Source organism: Phlebotomus papatasi, unplaced genomic scaffold, assembly GCF_024763615.1.
Source record: "Phlebotomus papatasi isolate M1 unplaced genomic scaffold, Ppap_2.1 HiC_scaffold_215, whole genome shotgun sequence".
In the NCBI taxonomy this organism is placed as follows: Eukaryota; Metazoa; Arthropoda; class Insecta; order Diptera; family Psychodidae; genus Phlebotomus; species Phlebotomus papatasi.
Window position 1 is genome coordinate 1 of NW_026604452.1, and position 19,897 is coordinate 19,897.

Below are 19,897 nucleotides of genomic sequence, written 5' to 3' on the forward strand. Positions count from 1 at the left end.
GATTCCTTTGAGTTCGTGGAGAGGGTAACAAAATGCGAGGTTCCAGAAGGATACATCATGATCAGTCTGGATGTGGTGTCACTTTTTCCTAATATACCGCGCGACTTAGCCTTACGGATTATAGAAGAATATTGGGATGCAAACAGAATCACCACAACCATAGATAAAAGGCTGTTTCTTGAAGTCCTAAAAAATTTTGCCTGGAGACAAGTTTCTTCACATACGGTGACCAGCACTTCTCACAGATCGATGGCATGCCGATGGGAGGACCACTGTCACCAATAATAGCAGATATTGTCATGGATTACACAATAGGCAAAATTCTCGAGAAAGTTCCCGCAAGAATCGTCTGTCTGACCAAATATGTAGACGACATTTTCTGTTTGGTGCCGCACGACAAGGTCACGGACATTCTCTCACACTTCAATGGATACCATCCCAAACTGCAATTCACGGTTGAATTGGAAAAAGAAGGAGGACTTCCTTATCTGGACACCTATGTCGTAAGAAAACCCTCAAGTCTTGCAACAATGTGGTATAAAAAACCAATTGCATCAGACAGAATGCTTAACTTTCATTCTCAACATCCTCTGAGGCAAAAAGTGGGCACAGCAATTGGATTTATGAAGAGAATCGAAAAGCTCACCACAACAAACAGGGAAAACATGAAAGAGATTGCCATCTCAAAACTAAGAGTCAATGGATTTCCGCCAAAACTTATCAATGCCCTATGGAACAAGCACATTGGACAACCAGCATCAGCAACTCACAACATATCCCACAGCTCACCCACCAATACAGAAGTCATCTATAAATCGATCACATACATTCCAAAACTCAGTGATACGATCAAAAGAATATTGCGCGCCGAAACACAAACCATAAAAATTGCATTCAAGTGCGCCCATACAAATTCGGAATTATACACGAATTTGAAAACTAAGATTGACCCATTATTGGAAAGCGGAGTGGTATATTCCATCCCGTGTGAGTGCGAAAGAGTATATGTAGGTAAAACCATGCAGAGACTGAAGGACAGAATGAATCAACACAAGAGGAGCATCACCCAATACGATCCTAACCAAGAGGAAAAGAGTGACGCTACAGCCCTGGTGACTCATGCACGAAAAATGAAACACCAGTTTTTGTTTGACTCGGTCGAAATCGTGGACAGATGCGAACACAACAAAAAACTAGAATACTTAGAGATGCTTCACATCCATATACAACGATCGCATACTGTCAACAAGAGAAGCGACACTGAAGGGATCAACACAATTTACACTTCTCTTTTGCAACGAGTTAAAACGAGACAACAGCACACCAACACCACAATAGATGATGAGTTCCAGAGCTGTGATGAGAGCTGATCCCAGAGGATGAGTCATTCGGTGTCAGTCCATTGGATGGTGAACTACAGAGTGAAGATTTGTAAAAAAGTTCAAGTGCATTGCAGCAGCAAAATTTCCCACCTGTACGTGATTTTTCCTCCACATTCGAAGTAAGAATGAAAAAGATGAAATGTAAAAATTATCAAATTCTAAAAATTGTTAAAATGTTTTGTAGACCTGATGAAGAGGACATCCATCCTCGAAACGTCGTGAAGAATTAAAGAGAAAAAGTCAAGAAAGGTCTATTTTTCCGTTCACAATCTGCTCAGTCGTTATTGTTCTTCTGATCGTATGCACAATTTTGGCCCGTAAGGAAATCATTCTGATACTTCGAGGAGTTAAACAATCTCGCGAGGACCCTGGAGTGATGTCTGGGGAGCAGATAAACCTCTTCGTGCAAAGAACGCTGAGGGAGACGGACAATTCAGGAGAACCTGGTGAATCTGCATTGAGCGGGGACGCTCAAGCTTGAGAGGGGGAGCAGTTAGCAACGCGCGCAATCTTACGCCCACCCACATCCCTGCATTGGTCTTGCATCGCACGGATATAGGGTTTCTTCTGATAAAGCGTGCATTCTGCAGACGCTTGATCAGCAGAAACCCTCGCCCGTGCGAATGTGACGCCAAGCAGCGGATGTGGGAAAGTAAAAGAATTCTGCCCCAGTGCTGATTTTGATTGAATAAATAAAATCACTCTTCATCGAGTGCTCAAAGGAATAACTCGTTGTTTTAAATTATATATATACATACATATAAACATAGTATATATGTTTATATATACCAGCGGATTTTCGCGGGTCGCGAATGTTTTCGCGGATTTTCGCGAGCCGCGAAATTTTTCGTGGATTTTCGCGGGTCGCGAAATTTTTCGCGGATTTTCGCGGGCCGCGAAATGTTTCGCGGATTTTAGCGGGTTGCGAAATTTTTCGCGGATTTTCGCGGGTCGCGAAATTTTTCGCGGATTTTCGCGAGCCGCGAAATTTTTCGTGCATTTCCGCGGGTCGCGAAATTTCTCGCGGATTTTCGCGAGCCGCGCAATTTTTCGCGGATTTTCGCGTGCCGCGAAATTTTTCGCGGATTTTCGCGGGCCGCGAAATTTTTCGCGGATTTCCGCGGGTCGTGAAATTTTTCGCGGATTTTCGCGGGTCGCGAAATTTTTCGCGGATTTTCACGGGCAGCGAAATTTTGCACATATCAAGCCTGAAAGTGGCTCTAAATGGATGTAAAGTTTGAGGCCTCTATCTCTCATAGTTTCCGAGATAATCAACTTTAAAGATTTTCAGACACTTTTATGCATTTGTACGCGCCAATTCTTAATTTGCGCGCGAAAGCCTAAAATCACAAGTATTCAGGGGCAGTGATTGAAAAATAAGATGATTGGCAGAAAACTAGATATACTGCAGTGATTTGGGTAACGGGAGGATATGTGGCAAAGTGACCTTTTATCTCAATTTTGCTCTCAATTTTTATCAGTCTTGGACAGTCTATAGTAAAGTGAACAAAGTGAAAAAGAGTACTTGAGCATTCGATTAAATCATTCATTTTTTTCATTCATTTTCAACCGCTTATCCCTATTGGGGTCGCGGGCCCATGACACCAAGGTTAACAGCCCACGCCTGTCGGTCCTCCGCCACTTCAGGAAGATGTTCGAGTTCGATCCCAAGGCGCTCCCATGCAAGATCCTGAATTTGATTCAGCCACCTTGTCCTAGGTCTGCCTCGAGTCCGAGGTCTCCTCACAATGGCTTGCATAGCTTTTCTGGGGAATCTTTCTTCATTCATGCGTTGAACATGTCCATACCATCGAAGTTGTGATCTCTCAACCCGAAGAAGCAGCTCCTCGACTCTTAGTTCCTCACGAACGGCCACATTCCTCACTCGATCTCTACGAGTGATTCCCTTAACCGCTCGAAGGTACCTCATCTCGGCAGCTTGTACTCGCGATCTTACCCTTTCGGTCATTACCCAAATCTCATGACCATAGGTGAGAATAGGAATGAACACAGCTTTGAAAACCGATAATTTAGCCGATCGACTAAGCTCGGCCTTCCTCAACACGCTTCTGCCAAGCTCCCTCGAAACTGCAGAAGCCTGACCGATTCGCGACGAGAGTTCTGCCTCCATCCTACCATCACTCGTGAATAACACCCCAAGATACTTGAACTTCTTCACCTGTGTCAATGAGGCTCCACTAACAAGTAGAGTGCATCCCACAGATTCTCGGGAAATCACCATTACCTCCGACTTTTTGTCGTTCACATTCATACCTGTTTCGGCACAAACATTTACAAATCGGCCAAGTGTGCGCTGAAGCTTTTCTTTGGAAGATCCAAAAAGAACCAAATCATCTGCATAGAGGAGATGGCTCACCCTGAAATCCCCAATACGAATCGCATTCTGCCCCCGACTGCGTTCCATAATCTTGTCCATATATATTATGAACAACAATGGTGATAGAACACACCCCTGGCGCAGTCCAACACTCACCTGAAAACCTTCCGACTTGGATCCGTTTACACGAACACAGCTACTACAGTCTCTGTACAATGACTGGATAGCTCCCACCAATTCCTCATCCAGTCCGTACTCGTGCAGTACATCCCAAAGTTGTTCTCTCGGTACTCGGTCATATGCTTTTTCCAAATCTATGAAACAAGCATAGAGTGGAATTGCATACTCCCAAGCCTTTTCGACAATCATCCTCAGGGTAAAAAGCTGATCCGTGGTGCTTCTACCAGGTCTGAACCCGCATTGTTCCTCACCCAGTCTGGGTTCGACTATTTCTCGGCATCTTCTCTCAAGGACTTTGGCATACACTTTGCCAGGCAAACTCAGAAGGGAAATTCCCCTATAATTGGAGCAATCTTTCTTGTTTCCCTTCTTGAATATGGGTATAATGACCCCAACTTGCCAGTCCTTCGGTGCTCTCCCACTTTGCCAAGCCACCTTAATGACACGCGTGAGCCAATTGGCACCCGCTATACCCATGAGTTTTAGCATTTCGGGACGTATTTCGTCAATTCCTGCAGCCTTTCCATCCTTCAATTTACTGATTGCATACAGGACTTCACTCTCTGAAGGACTACTTTCCTCCCTGCCTTTACTCATGGGTACGTCACCATCAGTGCCTTGCTGAGGATTGAGCAATTCCGAGAAGTACTCTTTCCAGCGACTTAAAACCTCTTCCTCTTTAGTCAGAAGATTCCCATCCTTAGATGTTACTCCTTGGATGGAATTGCTCTTCTTCCCTCGGAGTCTTCGGACTGTTTGCCAGAAAGTTTTGTTTGCCATCCTGTAGTCAAGCTCCAGCTTTTCACCGAACTTTTTCCACGCCTCCTCTCTAGCGGCTTTAACTGCGAGCTTTGCAGCCTTTCGCGCTTCAACGTAACGATCACGAGACTCAGAATCCTTACGCTGTATATACAGCTTATAAGCCTTCTTTTTCTCTGAAACGGCTTCTTTTACTCCCGGTGTTCCCCACCAAGATGACCGTTTCACGTTGTTCGTCACATTAATGCGCTTAACGCCACAAGCTTCTGTAGCCGAGGCCAAAATAGCTGTTTGGAAACAGGCCCATTCAGCCTCAATGTCAGAAGGAGATTGTGGAATTTGTTCAAACCTTTCTTGTATGCCCTTCACAAATTTTTCCTCAACGTCTTTCTTCTTGAGACTCTCCCACCTAATGCATTTAAGCACTTTGCTCTTACCCTTAGGTAGAGCAGGAGGGTCTTCGTTGAGGTTAATTTTTGCGAAGAGCAGGTGGTGATCAGTTGACAGTTCAGCACTACGAAAAACTCGAACGTCTTGGACCATTCTTCTATCAACACCGGGAACTAGGACAAAGTCAATCATTGTCTTAAGTCCTCGTGTTGTGTCTTCCCAGGTGTATTTGTGAATGTCCTTGTGCTTGAAAAAGGTATTCATTATTGAATAGCCTTTGATTGCACAAAAGTCCAGTAACATTTTACCGTTCGAGTTCTCGTTATGATTTTCGTCCCCGTTCTTCCCAATCACACCCCTCCATGTCTCAGTGTCAACACCAACATGGGCGTTGAAATCTCCAAACAACACAACTGAATCCGCTTCAGAAGTTGCCTTATTCAGGACTTCCTCCACTTCATCTAGGAAAGCTGGGTACTCTGACGTTGCGTTCGGTGCGTACACCTGCAACACAGCCAGGGAAGATCTCTCAAATTTGATCTTGATACCCATCACTCTCCCGCTGTGTGTCCAGACATCACAAACCCTGTCCGACAGCCGGGGGCCTGTGAGTATCCCCACACCCGCCTGTGCAGACATTTCCGGTGCCACTCCGGACAGGAAAAGTTGCCACCCTTCCTCGAGGTTCACAGTTCCACTACCTCTTTGCTTAGTGGACGAAACACCAATTATATCTAATTGGAACCTTTTTGCTTCGTCCTTAAGCTCCTGGTGCTTCCCTGTGAGTGAAAAGATATTCCATGTAGCCATTTTCAAGTGCCGTTGCCGTCGTGGTAGGCCTGCCAAACCTGATGTCACTCCAGAGCCTCTTCCGTTACTCTGGTGCCCTCCGACCCCGGGACCAGCGGTTGAAGCAACAGCTTGTCCATTGTCTCGCGTGGGTCGTTTCCGGTGCAATCCGTCCGACATCCGAGGCTCTTTGTTGTGTTTTTTTGCGGCCAGGATACTGTGAAACAGGGTGCAAACCTGAGATCACAGGCCTCCTTACCCAGGAGACACGGGCTTTGGGGTGGTCCGCGGTTTAGTATTCGCTAAGGACTTCTCGTAGACGCAAAGATGCCGATACGTGCCTATAGCTATTTCCAAACAAACTATAGCCAGTTCCAAGAACCAACTACAGCCATTCCCTATCCGCCACCTGGGACGCGCCCGATGGGTACCCCAACCACACGGGTTCGATTAAATCATTAAATTAAAATTATTGTAAAACTATATTGGTTAAGGAAGTAAAAAAAAAAAGTTTAATAATCTATTTGTCATAATCTAAAGTGAATTTGCTAATAAATTGTGAAGTGAAAAAGGAGAAAACGGAATTTTAATTTCAATGTGTGAACCACGAGGAGGAAGAAACAGAGTGAAAATTGAGGAAATCCAGGAAATTTCCAGTGATCTCAACAGTCTGCTGAAGGCATCAAATAATTTAGGATCCCGTGAGACACAGCAGGATCAAAGTTTGATCCTCCGGAGCCCGGATATTAAAGCTCTTTGTTCTTTTTCATTCAATAGGTTGGCTTACACTCCGAGAAATCCTAACACAAATTGGAGGGAAGAAAATTATTCAATATTTATTCATCTCATTTTATAGGTGGGCTACACTGAGAGAAAACCGTGTACAAAGCTGAGGGTAGAATATTCATTTATACATTTATTCTTCTAATTTAATAGGTGAGAATCATACTTCCCCCCTACACTTGGTCCGTTCGAGGCCATAGGGGTCATCAAGGAGAGCATCCGTGCCTGATTGTGCATTCTAGAGCTTTAGAAGGAAAGAGATAGCACTCTTGATTATCCCTGAGAAGGCAATTTGATCTTCAGCCAGCTTGCTCTGCCACCCAAAAATGCCTCAGAAGAAAACTCGATCATCATATAAGGGGCAACTCACCCAAATAAAGAACGTGTTAGAAGAATATTCTACAAATTCATCGCTGTTAAGCGATTCTAATGCTCGCATTCAACTTATTGCACATCGCGATTCCCTAGAAAGAATTGAGGCTAAATTCACGAAAATTCAGCAAGAGATAATTTCAGAATCGACAGGAGCACAAAAGGAAGAGGAAGAAAGTGAGCTTTCAGGCTTTCTTGAAGATTGTTCACAAACCCATTTCACTATTTCCCGTCTTCTTGCGATGGCCAACTCTCAACCAGGGACGTCCAATGAAGATGAGGAACAGTTACATTCTCGTGGGTCAGCCAATGTAAATCAGCTGATTGATCTTATGCTTGCTCAACTGAAAGAACAAAAGGAGCAACGTATTGCTGATCAAAGGAGGTTTGAAACTATATTTCAGTCTCATAAGGATGATTTACAAACAATGTTAGACTCTACCCTTGCTGGACAATCGTCATTTAATCTGAATCATTCCTACACAAGCAATGCTCCAAAAGTCGCGAAACTTGAACCAATGAAACTGCCACAATTCAATGGAGATTATGCGCAGTGGAAATCATATCAAGACATCTTTATCTAAATTGTTGACAAGAATGATCAGCTATCTAAATCGCAAAAATTGCATTATCTAAAGGATTCATTGAAAGGAGAGGCTCTCGCATCTATCGACCATCTCACTATTTCAGACGAGAACTATGATGCTGCCTGGGAAATAGTGAAGAGCGGCTATGATAACAAGGTCATGATCGTCAACGCACACATCGAAAAATTCCTGAAACTACCGGCCATCTCTAATCCATCAGCAAGCAGCCTTAAAAGTCTCTACTCAGGTTCAAGATCAATTCTGCAAGCCTTGGAAGCCATTAAAGTTACACAGAGGGATCCTTGGCTCATCTACTTCATTAGTCAGAAACTTGATGACGAATCTAAGACGCTGTGGTCCCGGGAAATAGGTGAGGACATACCTACTTGGACAGATTTCGCAGTATTTCTTTCAAAGCGATGTAAGTCTCAAGAATTATACTCTAAATCTTTAACACAAACTAATGTATTTTGTATTTGTATTTGTATTTATTTTTCATTACCATTAATAACTTACAATAACTCATGTTAACCCCACCGTACCTTGCGGCCATCGCCGTCTTAGCGTTGGTGACCAACCTCCAGGGTAAAACGATGGAAAACCCCTTCATAGGTTGTATGGTCAGGTTTACACTTTTACAATTTTTTTAAGTGGTGAGTCTGTCCATGAGTGCCTTAATGGTAAGAAATGGGCCTAGCCATAAAAGCTGTTTGGCCACTATACACAACAAATTGTTGTAATTGAAATTAAGAAAAATAAAAAAAAACATGAATTAGACAATGATGTAAAATTAGATAATGCTAACTATTCCAAGACTAAGAAATCTAAAGATAAACCTCGTGCTTCTTCTTATGTTGCTTCTGATGCTAATGATTTATGCCCATATTGTAAGAAGCACTGCCATAAACTATACCGTTGCAAACAGTTTTTGGCTCTTTCGTCACAAAAGAGAGTAGAAGTTGCCACTCAATTAAAAATTTGTCACAATTGTCTCTCCGAGTCACATATCCTCTCTGCCTGCTCATACCCTCTTTGCAAATCTTGCAACCAACGCCACAATCGATTGCTGCATGAAGCACTGCACCCCTTATCCAATGAACAAGGACGTGAGTCTTCAAAACCATCAGCATCGTCTTTGTCTGATCCAAAACCATCAGCCTCATCTTCAATTAGTTGCACAGAAAATGGGGGAGGTTTGGATACTCAGGTGTTGCTTGCGACTGCTAGGGTAAAATTAATTGGCCACAATAATGAGGTTCGTGTCTGTCGCGCCATTCTTGATGCAGGGTCGCAAGTAAACTTAATTACCACAAACTTGCGCCAGCAACTTCGCATTCCAACCCAATACACAGATTTTACTTTAGAAGGTGTTGGGTCACAGTCTGGTTTGGTCACTGGAACAGAACACACGTATTGCGCTTCTGCTCTGCACAAATCAGAAAGCACTTTGGAGACAAAGTGGCTCATTTAAGGCAATTTTTCTGCACAAGAAGTGCAAGGAGAGGCCTGATATCTTATTTTCTTGAATTCTAATTATTATTATTATTTTTTTTTTTGTATATATTTGCTATTTTCTTCTTAGGTTTAAGATTTGTTCAAAGAATAATTGGATTTTCTTCTGGTGGTGGCACAGTGAGAGGAGTGTGTGTGTGCGGTGGGCACACGAAGAGCGATAGAGAAGCAATCATATTGATAGTGTCGATTACTCTCGCATGTCTATTTTTATCGCTGCATAGCGGTAATTGACTGTGTTTTTTGTGACTCTCACTCTTGAGAGCATCCAAAATTTTGTCATTTTCCCGTCACTTCTTACGATGGGGAATGAGGAGGAAGGGTTGAATGATGTTCGGGAGGCGGAGATGATAACTGTGTCGCAGGAATCATCCCCGCGGATAAGGGTGTATCATAAGAATGCAAAAGGCCCATATTTTGTTTATATTAGGCAAAGAGTTGGAGGGCAAGCCATTCACTCAGTGATAGTGTCAAAATTGCTCACGAGAAAGTACAAGTCAATTGTGGCACTAAAAGTGGTGGTCAAGGAAAAAATGAGGGTGGAATTCACAGACTTGAATGAGGCTAATAAGCTACCCTTTGATAACGATTTTGCCAAGGATTATCATGTATATATTCAGGCATCATGCGTGGAAATTCAAGGCGTGATCCCTTTCTCGATTCATGAAGATTTGAAAGATATTAAGGAGAGCGCGGTGGGCAGAATCAAGGCTAAAATGACGGAAAGCATAGATATTGTGGAGGTGAAAAGATTGCACAAATATGTAAAAACGAATGTCGAAGAAAAAGCCGTGCCTATTAATTTTGTTCGCATCACCTTTGCCGGGCATATCTTGCCAGAAATTGTGGAGATCAATAAGCTGTTAATTCCAGTCAGGTTCTTTGAGGAAAATGTGCTTTTTTGTAAAAAATGTTTAAAGTACAATCACACTGAAAAATTTTGTTATTCAGAAAACAAAAGATGTGGGCACTGCGGGGATTTACATGGATCTGAAGATCATTGTAGGGTTGACACGTTTATTTGTCCCAATTGTAAGGGTTCATTTCCAACGGTGCAGCATAGGTGTCCAATTCAAAATGTGATTCAGTCTCGGAAAAATGAGAGAGCTTTCAAGCAACATCGTATGTCATATGCGGATACTGTAAAAGGGAGTAAACCCGCTGAGACTAACGGGGAAAAATCAGGAACTCAACCAAACAATATTTACACTTTATTAGAAATTGAGGATGGGGAATTGATGGAGACGGATGAAGAGATTGAACCCGCATTTGAAAATCATCGTTTGACAAAAAGAAGGAGATCACCTGTAGATGAAGATCAAGCGTTCTGGGATTCGCTTCCCGGAACTAGTCGAGACAACGAAAAATCTAGAGCTGTACTGAAGGACGAAGAAAAGAATATACGCGGGAAAAAGTTGAAATTTGATGGAGGGGGCTTTAAGTTGGGCGAAAGGTTTAAACCGGACGAAAATCCGCGAAGCCAAGGAAGACAGCAGTTAAATGGGCATAATCCTTTGCTTAGTGGCGCTGAGTGGTGTGACTCAATCATTGACTGGTTGATAAAATGGCTTGAAAGTTTTAACATAAGTCCAGAGTTATTATCTCTTGTTAAATCATTTTTGGTCCCCTTGCTAAAGAATGCAGTTAAGCAGTTGAAGGAATTTGTATTAAAAAATTTGTTTTCAGGGTTTCACATGAATAATGTCTAATTCAATTCAAAATTTAGACCGCAGCATCGATGGATCGAGCCACTTGAATCAGGACCTCAATGAGAATAATATTATAGCTAGAACGGACACTTTAAATTGTTTGCAATGGAATCTTAACGGATTCCGCTCTAAAGTTCAAGATTTAATTGTATTATTACGAGCGCAGGCTATTGATGTGTTTGCTCTACAGGAAACAAAAATAGGTCCAGGTCATTCTCCCAGGGTGCCAGGATATGATCTTTGTCGTAAAGATAGAACTGCCAGAGGTGGTGGGGTTATTTTGGGGGTGAGGAATACGCTAAACTGGACTGCGATTGACTTTGAATGCAATAATTTTAAAGCAGTAGGTGTAAAAATTAAATGGAGGAGTGAAACTTTATGTGTTTGGTCAGTATATTCAACCGTTAACCATAATTTACGAGTAGAGGATTTGGATCTGTTGCCACAAGCAGGAACTGGCATTAAAAATATCATAATGGTAGATTTTAATTCTCATGCTGCTCTTTGGGGTGCTACAGACACTGATCGCAGAGGACATATCCTTGAGGATTGGATATTAGAGAATAATTGTACGGTGTTGAATGATGGCAGAGCTACACGTTTTGCAGTCCCACCAGGGCGTAATTCCGCGATTGATTTAACCATAGTGTCGACGGAAATCTCTTTAAGATGTACATGGACATTGTGGGATGATTTGTTGGGAAGCGACCATAGTCCCATACTGATCTCAGTGGAACCTCTTAGTAATGTACATAACAATGAACAACCTGTAGCTAATAATGAGCCCTTAATCCCTAATAACCTCGATTGGCACATATTTACAAGCGAAGTATCCAGAAATATTTGTAATGTTTTTAATTCACAGAATTCAGAGGAGTGTATCGATAACATTATATGTAGGTTTAATTCTGTAGTTTTGAATGCAGCTAGAAAAGCGGTCAGAAGGTTGGAAAGTAGAAATAGGAGAAAGTCTAAAGTTTGGTTTGACAATGAATGTTTGGCTAAGTGGGAAGAGAGGAAGGATAAATTTAAGATATTTCGGAGAACAGGTTCTAGAGATGCATTTCTAGAATATAAAAGGATAGATGCTCTATCTAAAAAATTGTTCAGGGAAAAAAGAATTGAAGCATGGAGACAAAGATGTTCAAATTTCTCAAACTCTACATCCTTATCTGAATTGTGGCGTTGTGCTAGAAATTTCAGAGGTGAAAGTAGGGCTATCAGATCAAAATTTCAATCAGAATGGATGGAAACCTTTGCCAATAAGTTGGCACCTCCATTCGTTCAAGAAGCAACCCCAGACATTGATATCGCTCCCTCCACTGCTCATGAGCAAAGCATAAGCAGAAGTGAGGTTGAGCGTGCTATATCTGTGACGAAAAACAAAGCTCCTGGAACAGATTTTATTAAAGCATCTTACTTAAAGAGACTACCGATTTCTGGCGTTGATGCACTAGTCAAGATTTTCAACAGAGTTTGGGAAACTAAGGAAATTCCGTCATTGTGGTTGGAATGCAAAGTTATTCCTGTTCCGAAACCCAATAAGAATCACAACGAAGTGTCTGGATACCGACCTATAAGTCTACTTTCAATAATTCGCAAAGTTTTTGAAAGGATTATTTTAGCTAGGCTTGAAAAGTGGTGTGATATTAATAATATAGTACCAGAGTCACAATTCGGCTTCAGTAAAGGAAAAGGAGTTAATAATTGCATTGCAGCTCTATACGTCAAAATCCAGAATGGGTACGCTATGAAGGGTGACACTGGTTGTGCTTTTCTTGATATTGAGGGGGCGTATGATAATGTTCTCGTTAAAGTTTTATTTGATAAGCTAATCAATTTAGGATGTGATGCAAATTTGTCAATAACAATTTGGAAATTAATGTGTGAACGTCAATTAATCTTTTATAACAATAACAGTATATTAACAAGGAGAACAGGGTTCAAAGGTTTGCCACAGGGATCGGTGCTCTCCCCACTGCTTTACAACATCTATGTCGGTGACATTGAAAGAAACCTTCCACTAGACTGCTTCATTCTACAATATGCGGATGATGTAGTGATTGGAGTGACGTCTAGAAATATAAATGACATTAATACATCTCTAAATAGTGCATGTAATATCCTATCCCAGAATTTTAAGGAAATAGGGTTGAATCTTTCTGAATCAAAATCAGTTGTTATGCTGTTCTCAAGAAAACATCGGCCTCCCGACTTACAGGTTGATGTAAATTCAGTGATGATTCCAAGAGCTAAAACATTCAAATATTTAGGAGTGTTATTCGATCCAAAATGTCTCTTTGGAGCTCACATTAGATATGTTGTAACTAAATGTACAATGCGAATCAACTTCCTAAAAGCTATTAGTGGATTTACATGGGGAGCACATCCAACTAATATGTTAATTTTATTCAAAACGACGATAAGATCTTTAATTGATTTCGGGAGCATAGTGTTTGCAGGATCTGCAAAAACTCATTTGATTAAGCTTTTCAGGATACAATGGAAGGCCATACGAATTTCGTTAGGTGTTATGCAATCAACACACACCATGAGCCTTGAAGCAATAGGTGCAATTTCGCCTTTGACCACTAGATTTGAATATCTGAACCTAAGATTTTTGCAAAAAGTTGTCTTCAAGCAACCTGCTCTGTGGTCTGACCTTCAAATATTATCACGCGAAATGCCTCACAACAGGTTGAGCTTCATGTTTAGACAAATCGAAAGGTCAGGATATAGCTCACAAACTGAAATTTGGGCGTTGGAGCATCAGAACATCGTTGTTGCAGATCATATTAAATACGTGTTTGATTTATGCGACGTTTTAAAAGGAGTTGAAAGAAGTTTGCGAGCTTCGTATGTCCAACAATTGTTTAATGAGATATTGCATAAATATGCTTTAAATCAAAATTATTTAGTGTATACGGATGGCTCATGGAATGGAGATCAGATAGGTGCGGCGTATTGGGAGAGCAAAACAAACTCAAGTAAATCAGTCCGAATTCAACCCCCGGCTACTAGCTATACAGCGGAGTTAGTTGGTATTTTATTGGCTCTGCAGTGGATTCGAGATGTTCTCTCCAATGGCAGTCAGGTATGCATTTGTACAGATTCAAAGTCTTCATTGGAGTCTATTAAAAGGAGCAACATGCTTATGAGGAGCGAGAGCGGACTAATGCAAAATATTCAAAATTTGATAGCCACTTTACAAGGAAAATGTATCAAGTTAACGTTCATTTGCGTTCCGGGGCATGCTGGTCTCAATGGGAACGAAGTTGTGGATAGGCTTAGTAGAGACGCTGCAACGTCTTCAGGAAATGCTGTGACAAACAGTACTCCTGAGGACTGGTATAGTAAGCTAAAAAGTGAAATGTGCGAGAAATGGCAAGATATGTGGAACGATAGTGATAATGGTAGATTTTGTCATTCAATATTACAGCGTGTATCCTTGAAACCGTGGTTCAGCAAGTTTCCTGATTTAGACAGGGGTAGCATTGTGAAATTGTCTCGTCTGATGTCCGGTCATACTAAATGTAAATCCCATTTATTCAGAATCAACTGTGTCGAAAGTCCTTTATGCGATACTTGTGATATTAGGGAAGATCTAGACCATATGTTTTTTGTATGTCCTCGTTATGCAGAAGAACGAAATGAGCTGATCGCCAGATTCCATCTAGGAGTGGATGATAGAAAAGTAGAAACTATTTTGAGGAAATGTGTAGATGATGAAGATAGCGAGAGGATTTCTGTTGTAATCCATTTCATGAGAGCAAACAATATGGATTTGTGAGTGAGATATACCTAGGACCGCGGCCCAATATACTCTAGAAGTAAGGGCCAAAGGGCAGGGTGGTAAAAAAAAAAAAAAAAGGTGTTGGGTCTAAACGCCATGTGGCTCACCAAAGTGTTAGTATCTCCCTTCAGATTGGGAATAGTTCAAATCACAGAGTCTCTCTTGACTGCCTGGTTATGAAGAAGATCACTAATGATCAACCAAGTCGTCCAATTGATGCAAAGTCTGTTCCAATTCCTCCACAATTTACCTTGGCGGATCCTGATTGGAATAAACGCCAATCAATCGATTTACTCATTGGAGGACAATATTTTTGGCAATTTATTCAGGAAGGGTCTCACTCTATTGGGAAAGATGCTCCACTCTTGAAACAAAGCGTTTTTGGTTGGCTTGTGGTGGGTCCCTGCAATATTGAATCTCACTCCAATTCCCCACGAAATTTGATGTGTCACGTATCAACCTTGGCCAGCATCGAGAGTGCCATCAAGAAATTTTGGGAAATTGAGGAAATAGATAGGCCCAAGGATCAGGTTGCTGAGTACAAAGAAGTCGAGGATCAGTTTGCATCTACTTCTACAAGAAATACTGAAGGTCGCTATATTGTTGAGCTCCCATTCAACGATAAAGTCAATGAATTGGGAAATAATCAAGCTGCTGCGACAAAACAATTGTTCTATTTAGAGAGGCGATTAAATAAAAACAGTGATTTGAAACAAGAGTATTCGAATGTGTTTAATGAATATCTCTCCCTTAACATTATTGAGGCTGTTCCGTTCAATGAAATGGGATTGGCATCTTATTATCTGCCACACCATTGCGTAATTCGCGAACAGTCCACTAGCACAAAAGTTCGTATAGTTTTTAATGCAAGCTCCAAATCTCAAAGCGGTCTGAGTCTAAATGACTGTCTAAAAGTGGGCCCAGTTGTCCAACCCACTTTGGTCTCTGTTCTTTTGAGATTTCGCCAGCACAAGTTCGCTCTAACGTGCGATATAGTCAAGATGTACTTGCAAGTACTCTTGGAGCCAAAGCATCGCGACTATCAACGTTTTGTATGGCGGGAAAATGCAGATGATCCAGTAAAGGCTTTCAGGTTCCGCACAGTCTGTTTCGGAGTTGCTCCATCTCCATTCTTAGCCACCAGAGTCCTCAACCAACTGGTCGCAGATGAAGGAGAGGATTTCCCATTAGCCTCAAGAGCTATTTTGTCAAACTTTTATGTCGACGATTGCCTTATGTCGTCGGTTACAAGTGTTGAAGAACTTCTTGAATTGAAAGGTCAGTTGATCAGTCTCTTGAACCGTGCTGGAATGCAGCTTTCAAAGTTTAAATCCAATTGTCCCTATGCCATTGAAGACAAACCAGCAACCCAACAGACTCTCCATTTTGAAGATGAGACAGTGAAAACCCTTGGTATGATTTGGAATCCCAATTCAGACACTTTTCAATATATTGTTCAAGAAATTATTGAAGACCAACCTGTCACCAAGCGGTTAATCCTGTCTACCATCGCTCGAATTTTTGATCCCATTGGATTAATAAGCCCATTAATCACAAAGGCTAAGTTAATTTTCCAAAGTACTTGGGAAGTCAGTACCACTTGGGATCAGCCTGTTCCTGATGATTTGTCAATGGAATGGAAAATTTTCGTTGAGGATTTACCATTAATTCAGTACTTACGCATTCCTAGATGGGTTTCTTCAATCGAAAATCCCTCTTCAAATGAACTGCACGCATTCTGCGATGCAAGTTTCGTTGCATATGGAGCTGCCATATACCTTGTCTGTGAAGATGCCAATGGACAGAGATCTTCTCGTTTGTTGACTGCAAAATCTAAAATCACTCCACTAAAAAATAAAGTGTCTCAGAGTCTTACAATCCCGAAGGCGGAATTATGTGGAGCTGTCATGGCAACTGAATTGATGAAAGTAGTTTCGCAGTCCCTACAGATTTCAGATCATTTTTTTTGGACTGATGCTACAATCATCTTGCACCAAATTCACTCTCCTCATGAGAGACGTGAATTATTTGTCAAGAGACCTGCAGCGAAAATTTTAAGTGTATCCAATCCTCAACAATGGAGACATGTACCAACCTTGGAGAATCCAGCTGACATATTGTCTCGAGGAGCCCTTCCCGGAAAATTAAAGAATTCAGTTTTATGGTGGCAGGGTCCTCAGTTCATCCGCAAGGAACCTCAGCATTGGCCTCCACCATTTGATGCCTCGTCTCAGTTTCCTATTGTTGATGAGCAGGTCACGCTGATTAATGTACCAGCAGAGTCATCTGACTCAAATCCAATCTATTCTTACTTAACAACCAATATTGGAAGCTATAATCGCATTCGAAGAGTATTGGCTTGGTGTTTCAGAACAGTTAATGTCTTCAAGCTCAAGCTAAAACGTTGTACCCGACAGACAGCCGCTCAAAGTACATCAGAATTCCTCAAAACACATGAGCTTAGGGAAGCTGACAAGTTTCTCGTGCGTTGGGACCAACAAGAACACTTCGATCAGATTTTAGTTACCATAAAAACCAAAAATTTTAACACTTCTCAGAGATTTGCGGCGATTCGTAAATTGCGTCCATTTCTGGACTCGGATAACATATTACGTGTTGGTGGTAGGTTGCAAAAGTCCGGAGAACCCTACGATGTTCGCCATCCTAAACTATTGGCTGAGAAAAGTATTCTTGCCCGTTTGATTGCAACTCACACTCATCTGAGTCTCTTACATGCGGGTCCTCAATTAATATTGGCTCAGCTACGTCAAGCGTACTGGCCCATGGATGGACGCAATTTGTGCAGATCTATTACACATAACTGCATTAAGTGCATTAAGGCAAATCCTCCGCAGCAGGAGCAATTGATGGGAGAACTTCCTGAGCATCGAATGACCGCTATTAAGGCTTTCCAAGCAACAGGAGTTGATTTTGCAGGGCCTCTGCTTTTAAAATCTGTAAATCGTAAAGGTTCTCCCATTAAAGCGTATGTTGCAGTTTTCGTCTGCATGGGAACGAAGGCTTTGCATTTGGAATTAGTGAGCACTCTAGAAACAGATGCCTTCATTGCAACTCTGAGGAGATTTGTAGCGAGAAGAGGACTACCTACTCATATGTACTCAGATCAGGGAACTACATTTATTGGAGCAGACAATGAGTTGAAAAGAATGTTCCAGCAAACAAAATCTCAGGAAATCTTTGCAAATTTTCTTTCGGAGCGGAACACTCAATGGTGTTTTCAACCTCCAAAGGCACCTCATCATGGTGGATTGTGGGAGGCGGCCGTAAAATCCTGTAAGTTTCATTTGAAGCGTATTCTTGGCCAAACCCCACTTACCTTTGAAGAAATGCAGACAACCCTCTCTGAGATAGAAGCAGTCCTCAATAGTCGCCCCCTTGTACCCATCTCCACTCATCCGGACGATCCTTCATGTTTGACACCCGGACATTTTTTGACTGGTACTTCACTGACTCAATTACCAGACCCAGACTTAAAGCATCTCCCAATGAATAGACTTGATCGATGGCAATTATGCCAGAAAATTTGCCAAGACTTCTCATCAAGGTGGAAGAGAGAATATCTCAACACTCTTCAAGTGCGCAGTAAGTGGACAGAATCCAAAGATAATCTAAAAGTTGGAGATATAGTCTTATTCATGGAGGACAATTTACCATCTACTTGCTGGCCCTTGGGAAAAGTCGTCGAAATTCATCCAGGAAAAGATCAAAAGGTTCGTGTGATCACTGTAAAAACTTCCCGAGGAAATTTTAAACGTTCAATCAGTAAGGTCGTAAAATTACCTGTTGAACCTATGAATGCAATTTCGAGGGGGAGTGTACGCGCCAATTCTTAATTTGCGCGCGAAAGCCTAAAATCACAAGTATTCAGGGGCAGTGATTGAAAAATAAGATGATTGGCAGAAAACTAGATATACTGCAGTGATTTGGGTAACGGGAGGATATGTGGCAAAGTGACCTTTTATCTCAATTTTTCTCTCAATTTTTATCAGTCTTGGACAGTCTATAGTAAAGTGAACAAAGTGAAAAAGAGTACTTGAGCATTCGATTAAATCATTAAATTAAATTTATTGTAAAACTATATTGGTTAAGGAAGTTAAAAAAAAAAAAAGTTTAATAATCTATTTGTCATAATCTAAAGTGAATTTGCTAATAAATTGTGAAGTGAAAAAGGGGAAAACGGAATTTTAATTTCAACGTGTGAACCACGAGGAGGAAGAAACAGAGTGAAAATTGAGGAAATCCAGGAAATTTCCAGTGATCTCAACAGTCTGCTGAAGGCATCAAATAATTTAGGATCCCGTGAGACACAGCAGGATCAAAGTTTGATCCTCCGGAGCCCGGATATTAAAGCTCTTTGTTCTTTTTCATTCAATAGGTGGGCTTACACTCCGAGAAATCCTAACACAAATTGGAGGGAAGAAAATTATTCAATATTTATTCATCTCATTTTATAGGTGGGCTACACTGAGAGAAAACCGTGTACAAAGCTGAGGGTAGAATATTCATTTATACATTTATTCTTCTAATTTAATAGGTGAGAATCATACTTCCCCCTACAGCATTTTTTGTCCAATTTTCTTAATTTTCCAGTGAAATTTTGCACATATCAAGCCTGAAAGTGGCTCTAAATGGATGTAAAGTTTGAGGCCTCTATCTCTCATAGTTTCCGAGATAATCAACTTTAAAGATTTTCAGACACTTTTATGCATTTCTCGTCCGATTTTCCAAATTTTCCAGTCAAATTTTGCACATATCAAGCCTGAAAGTGGCTCTAAATGGATGTAAAGTTTGAGGCCTCTATCTCTCATAGTTTCCGAGATAATCAACTTTAAAGATTTTCAGACACTTTTATGCATTTCTCGTCTGATTTTCTTAATGTTCCAGTGAAATTTTGCACATATCAAGCCTGAAAATGGCTCTAAATGGATGTAAAGTTTGAGGCCTCTATCTCTAATAGTTTCCGAGACAATCAACTTTAAAGATTTTCAGACACTTTTATGCATTTCTTGTCCAATTTTCTTAATTTTCCAGTGAAATTTTGCACATATCAAGCCTGAAAGTGGCTCTAAATGGATGTAAAGTTTGAGGCCTCTATCTCTCATAGTTTCCGAGATAATCAACTTTAAAGATTTTCAGACACTTTTATGCATTTCTCGTCCAATTTTCTTAATTTTCCAGTGAAATTTTGCACATATCGTCGGTTGCCTCAGCAACTGTGCTAACTGCATTTTGACAACTTTTCAGGAGACCATTTTTTTACTTTAATCACATTTTAATAAAAA

At 41.2% G+C, this 19,897-nt stretch overlaps 3 protein-coding genes across 3 annotated transcripts; 2 read left to right on the forward strand and 1 right to left on the reverse strand.

The window, feature by feature from the left end:
- The first annotated feature begins 254 nt into the window (after positions 1 to 254).
- On the forward strand, positions 255 to 1,370 carry LOC129808938 (uncharacterized). The gene has a single exon (XM_055858845.1). It carries the CDS (start codon positions 255 to 257, stop codon positions 1,368 to 1,370), a length of 1,116 nt encoding a protein of 371 aa, XP_055714820.1.
- A 359-nt stretch (positions 1,371 to 1,729) lies between these two features.
- LOC129808939 (uncharacterized) lies at positions 1,730 to 6,018 on the reverse strand. Its single transcript, XM_055858846.1, has 2 exons — positions 4,297 to 6,018; positions 1,730 to 1,834 (listed from the first exon to the last, which is right to left on the reverse strand). Exons 1-2 carry the CDS (start codon positions 6,016 to 6,018, stop codon positions 1,730 to 1,732), a joined length of 1,827 nt encoding a protein of 608 aa, XP_055714821.1.
- Positions 6,019 to 9,394: 3,376 nt separating this feature from the next.
- Positions 9,395 to 18,227, forward strand: LOC129808940 (uncharacterized). The gene is made up of 5 exons (XM_055858847.1): positions 9,395 to 9,964; positions 10,044 to 10,124; positions 10,181 to 10,545; positions 14,707 to 18,053; positions 18,109 to 18,227. The coding sequence occupies exons 1-5, from the start codon at positions 9,395 to 9,397 to the stop codon at positions 18,225 to 18,227; spliced, it is 4,482 nt and encodes a 1,493-aa protein (XP_055714822.1).
- Positions 18,228 to 19,897: the final 1,670 nt, after the last annotated feature.

What these genes read in the sequence shown, in the direction of transcription:
- LOC129808938 (XM_055858845.1), top strand. Translation starts at nt 255, where the DNA reads ATGCCGATGGGAGGACCACTGTCACCAATAATAGCAGATATTGTCATG.
- LOC129808939 (XM_055858846.1), bottom strand. Translation starts at nt 6,018, where the DNA reads ATGTCGGACGGATTGCACCGGAAACGACCCACGCGAGACAATGGACAA. An exon ending in GAGCACCGAAGGACTGGCAA is followed by an intron (nt 1,835 to 4,296) that starts GTTGGGGTCATT and finishes CGCTCAATGCAG; the next exon opens with ATTCACCAGGTTCTCCTGAA.
- LOC129808940 (XM_055858847.1), top strand. Translation starts at nt 9,395, where the DNA reads ATGGGGAATGAGGAGGAAGGGTTGAATGATGTTCGGGAGGCGGAGATG. An exon ending in TCAATAAGCTGTTAATTCCA is followed by an intron (nt 9,965 to 10,043) that starts GTCAGGTTCTTT and finishes TTTGTTATTCAG; the next exon opens with AAAACAAAAGATGTGGGCAC. An exon ending in CACGTTTATTTGTCCCAATT is followed by an intron (nt 10,125 to 10,180) that starts GTAAGGGTTCAT and finishes AATGTGATTCAG; the next exon opens with TCTCGGAAAAATGAGAGAGC.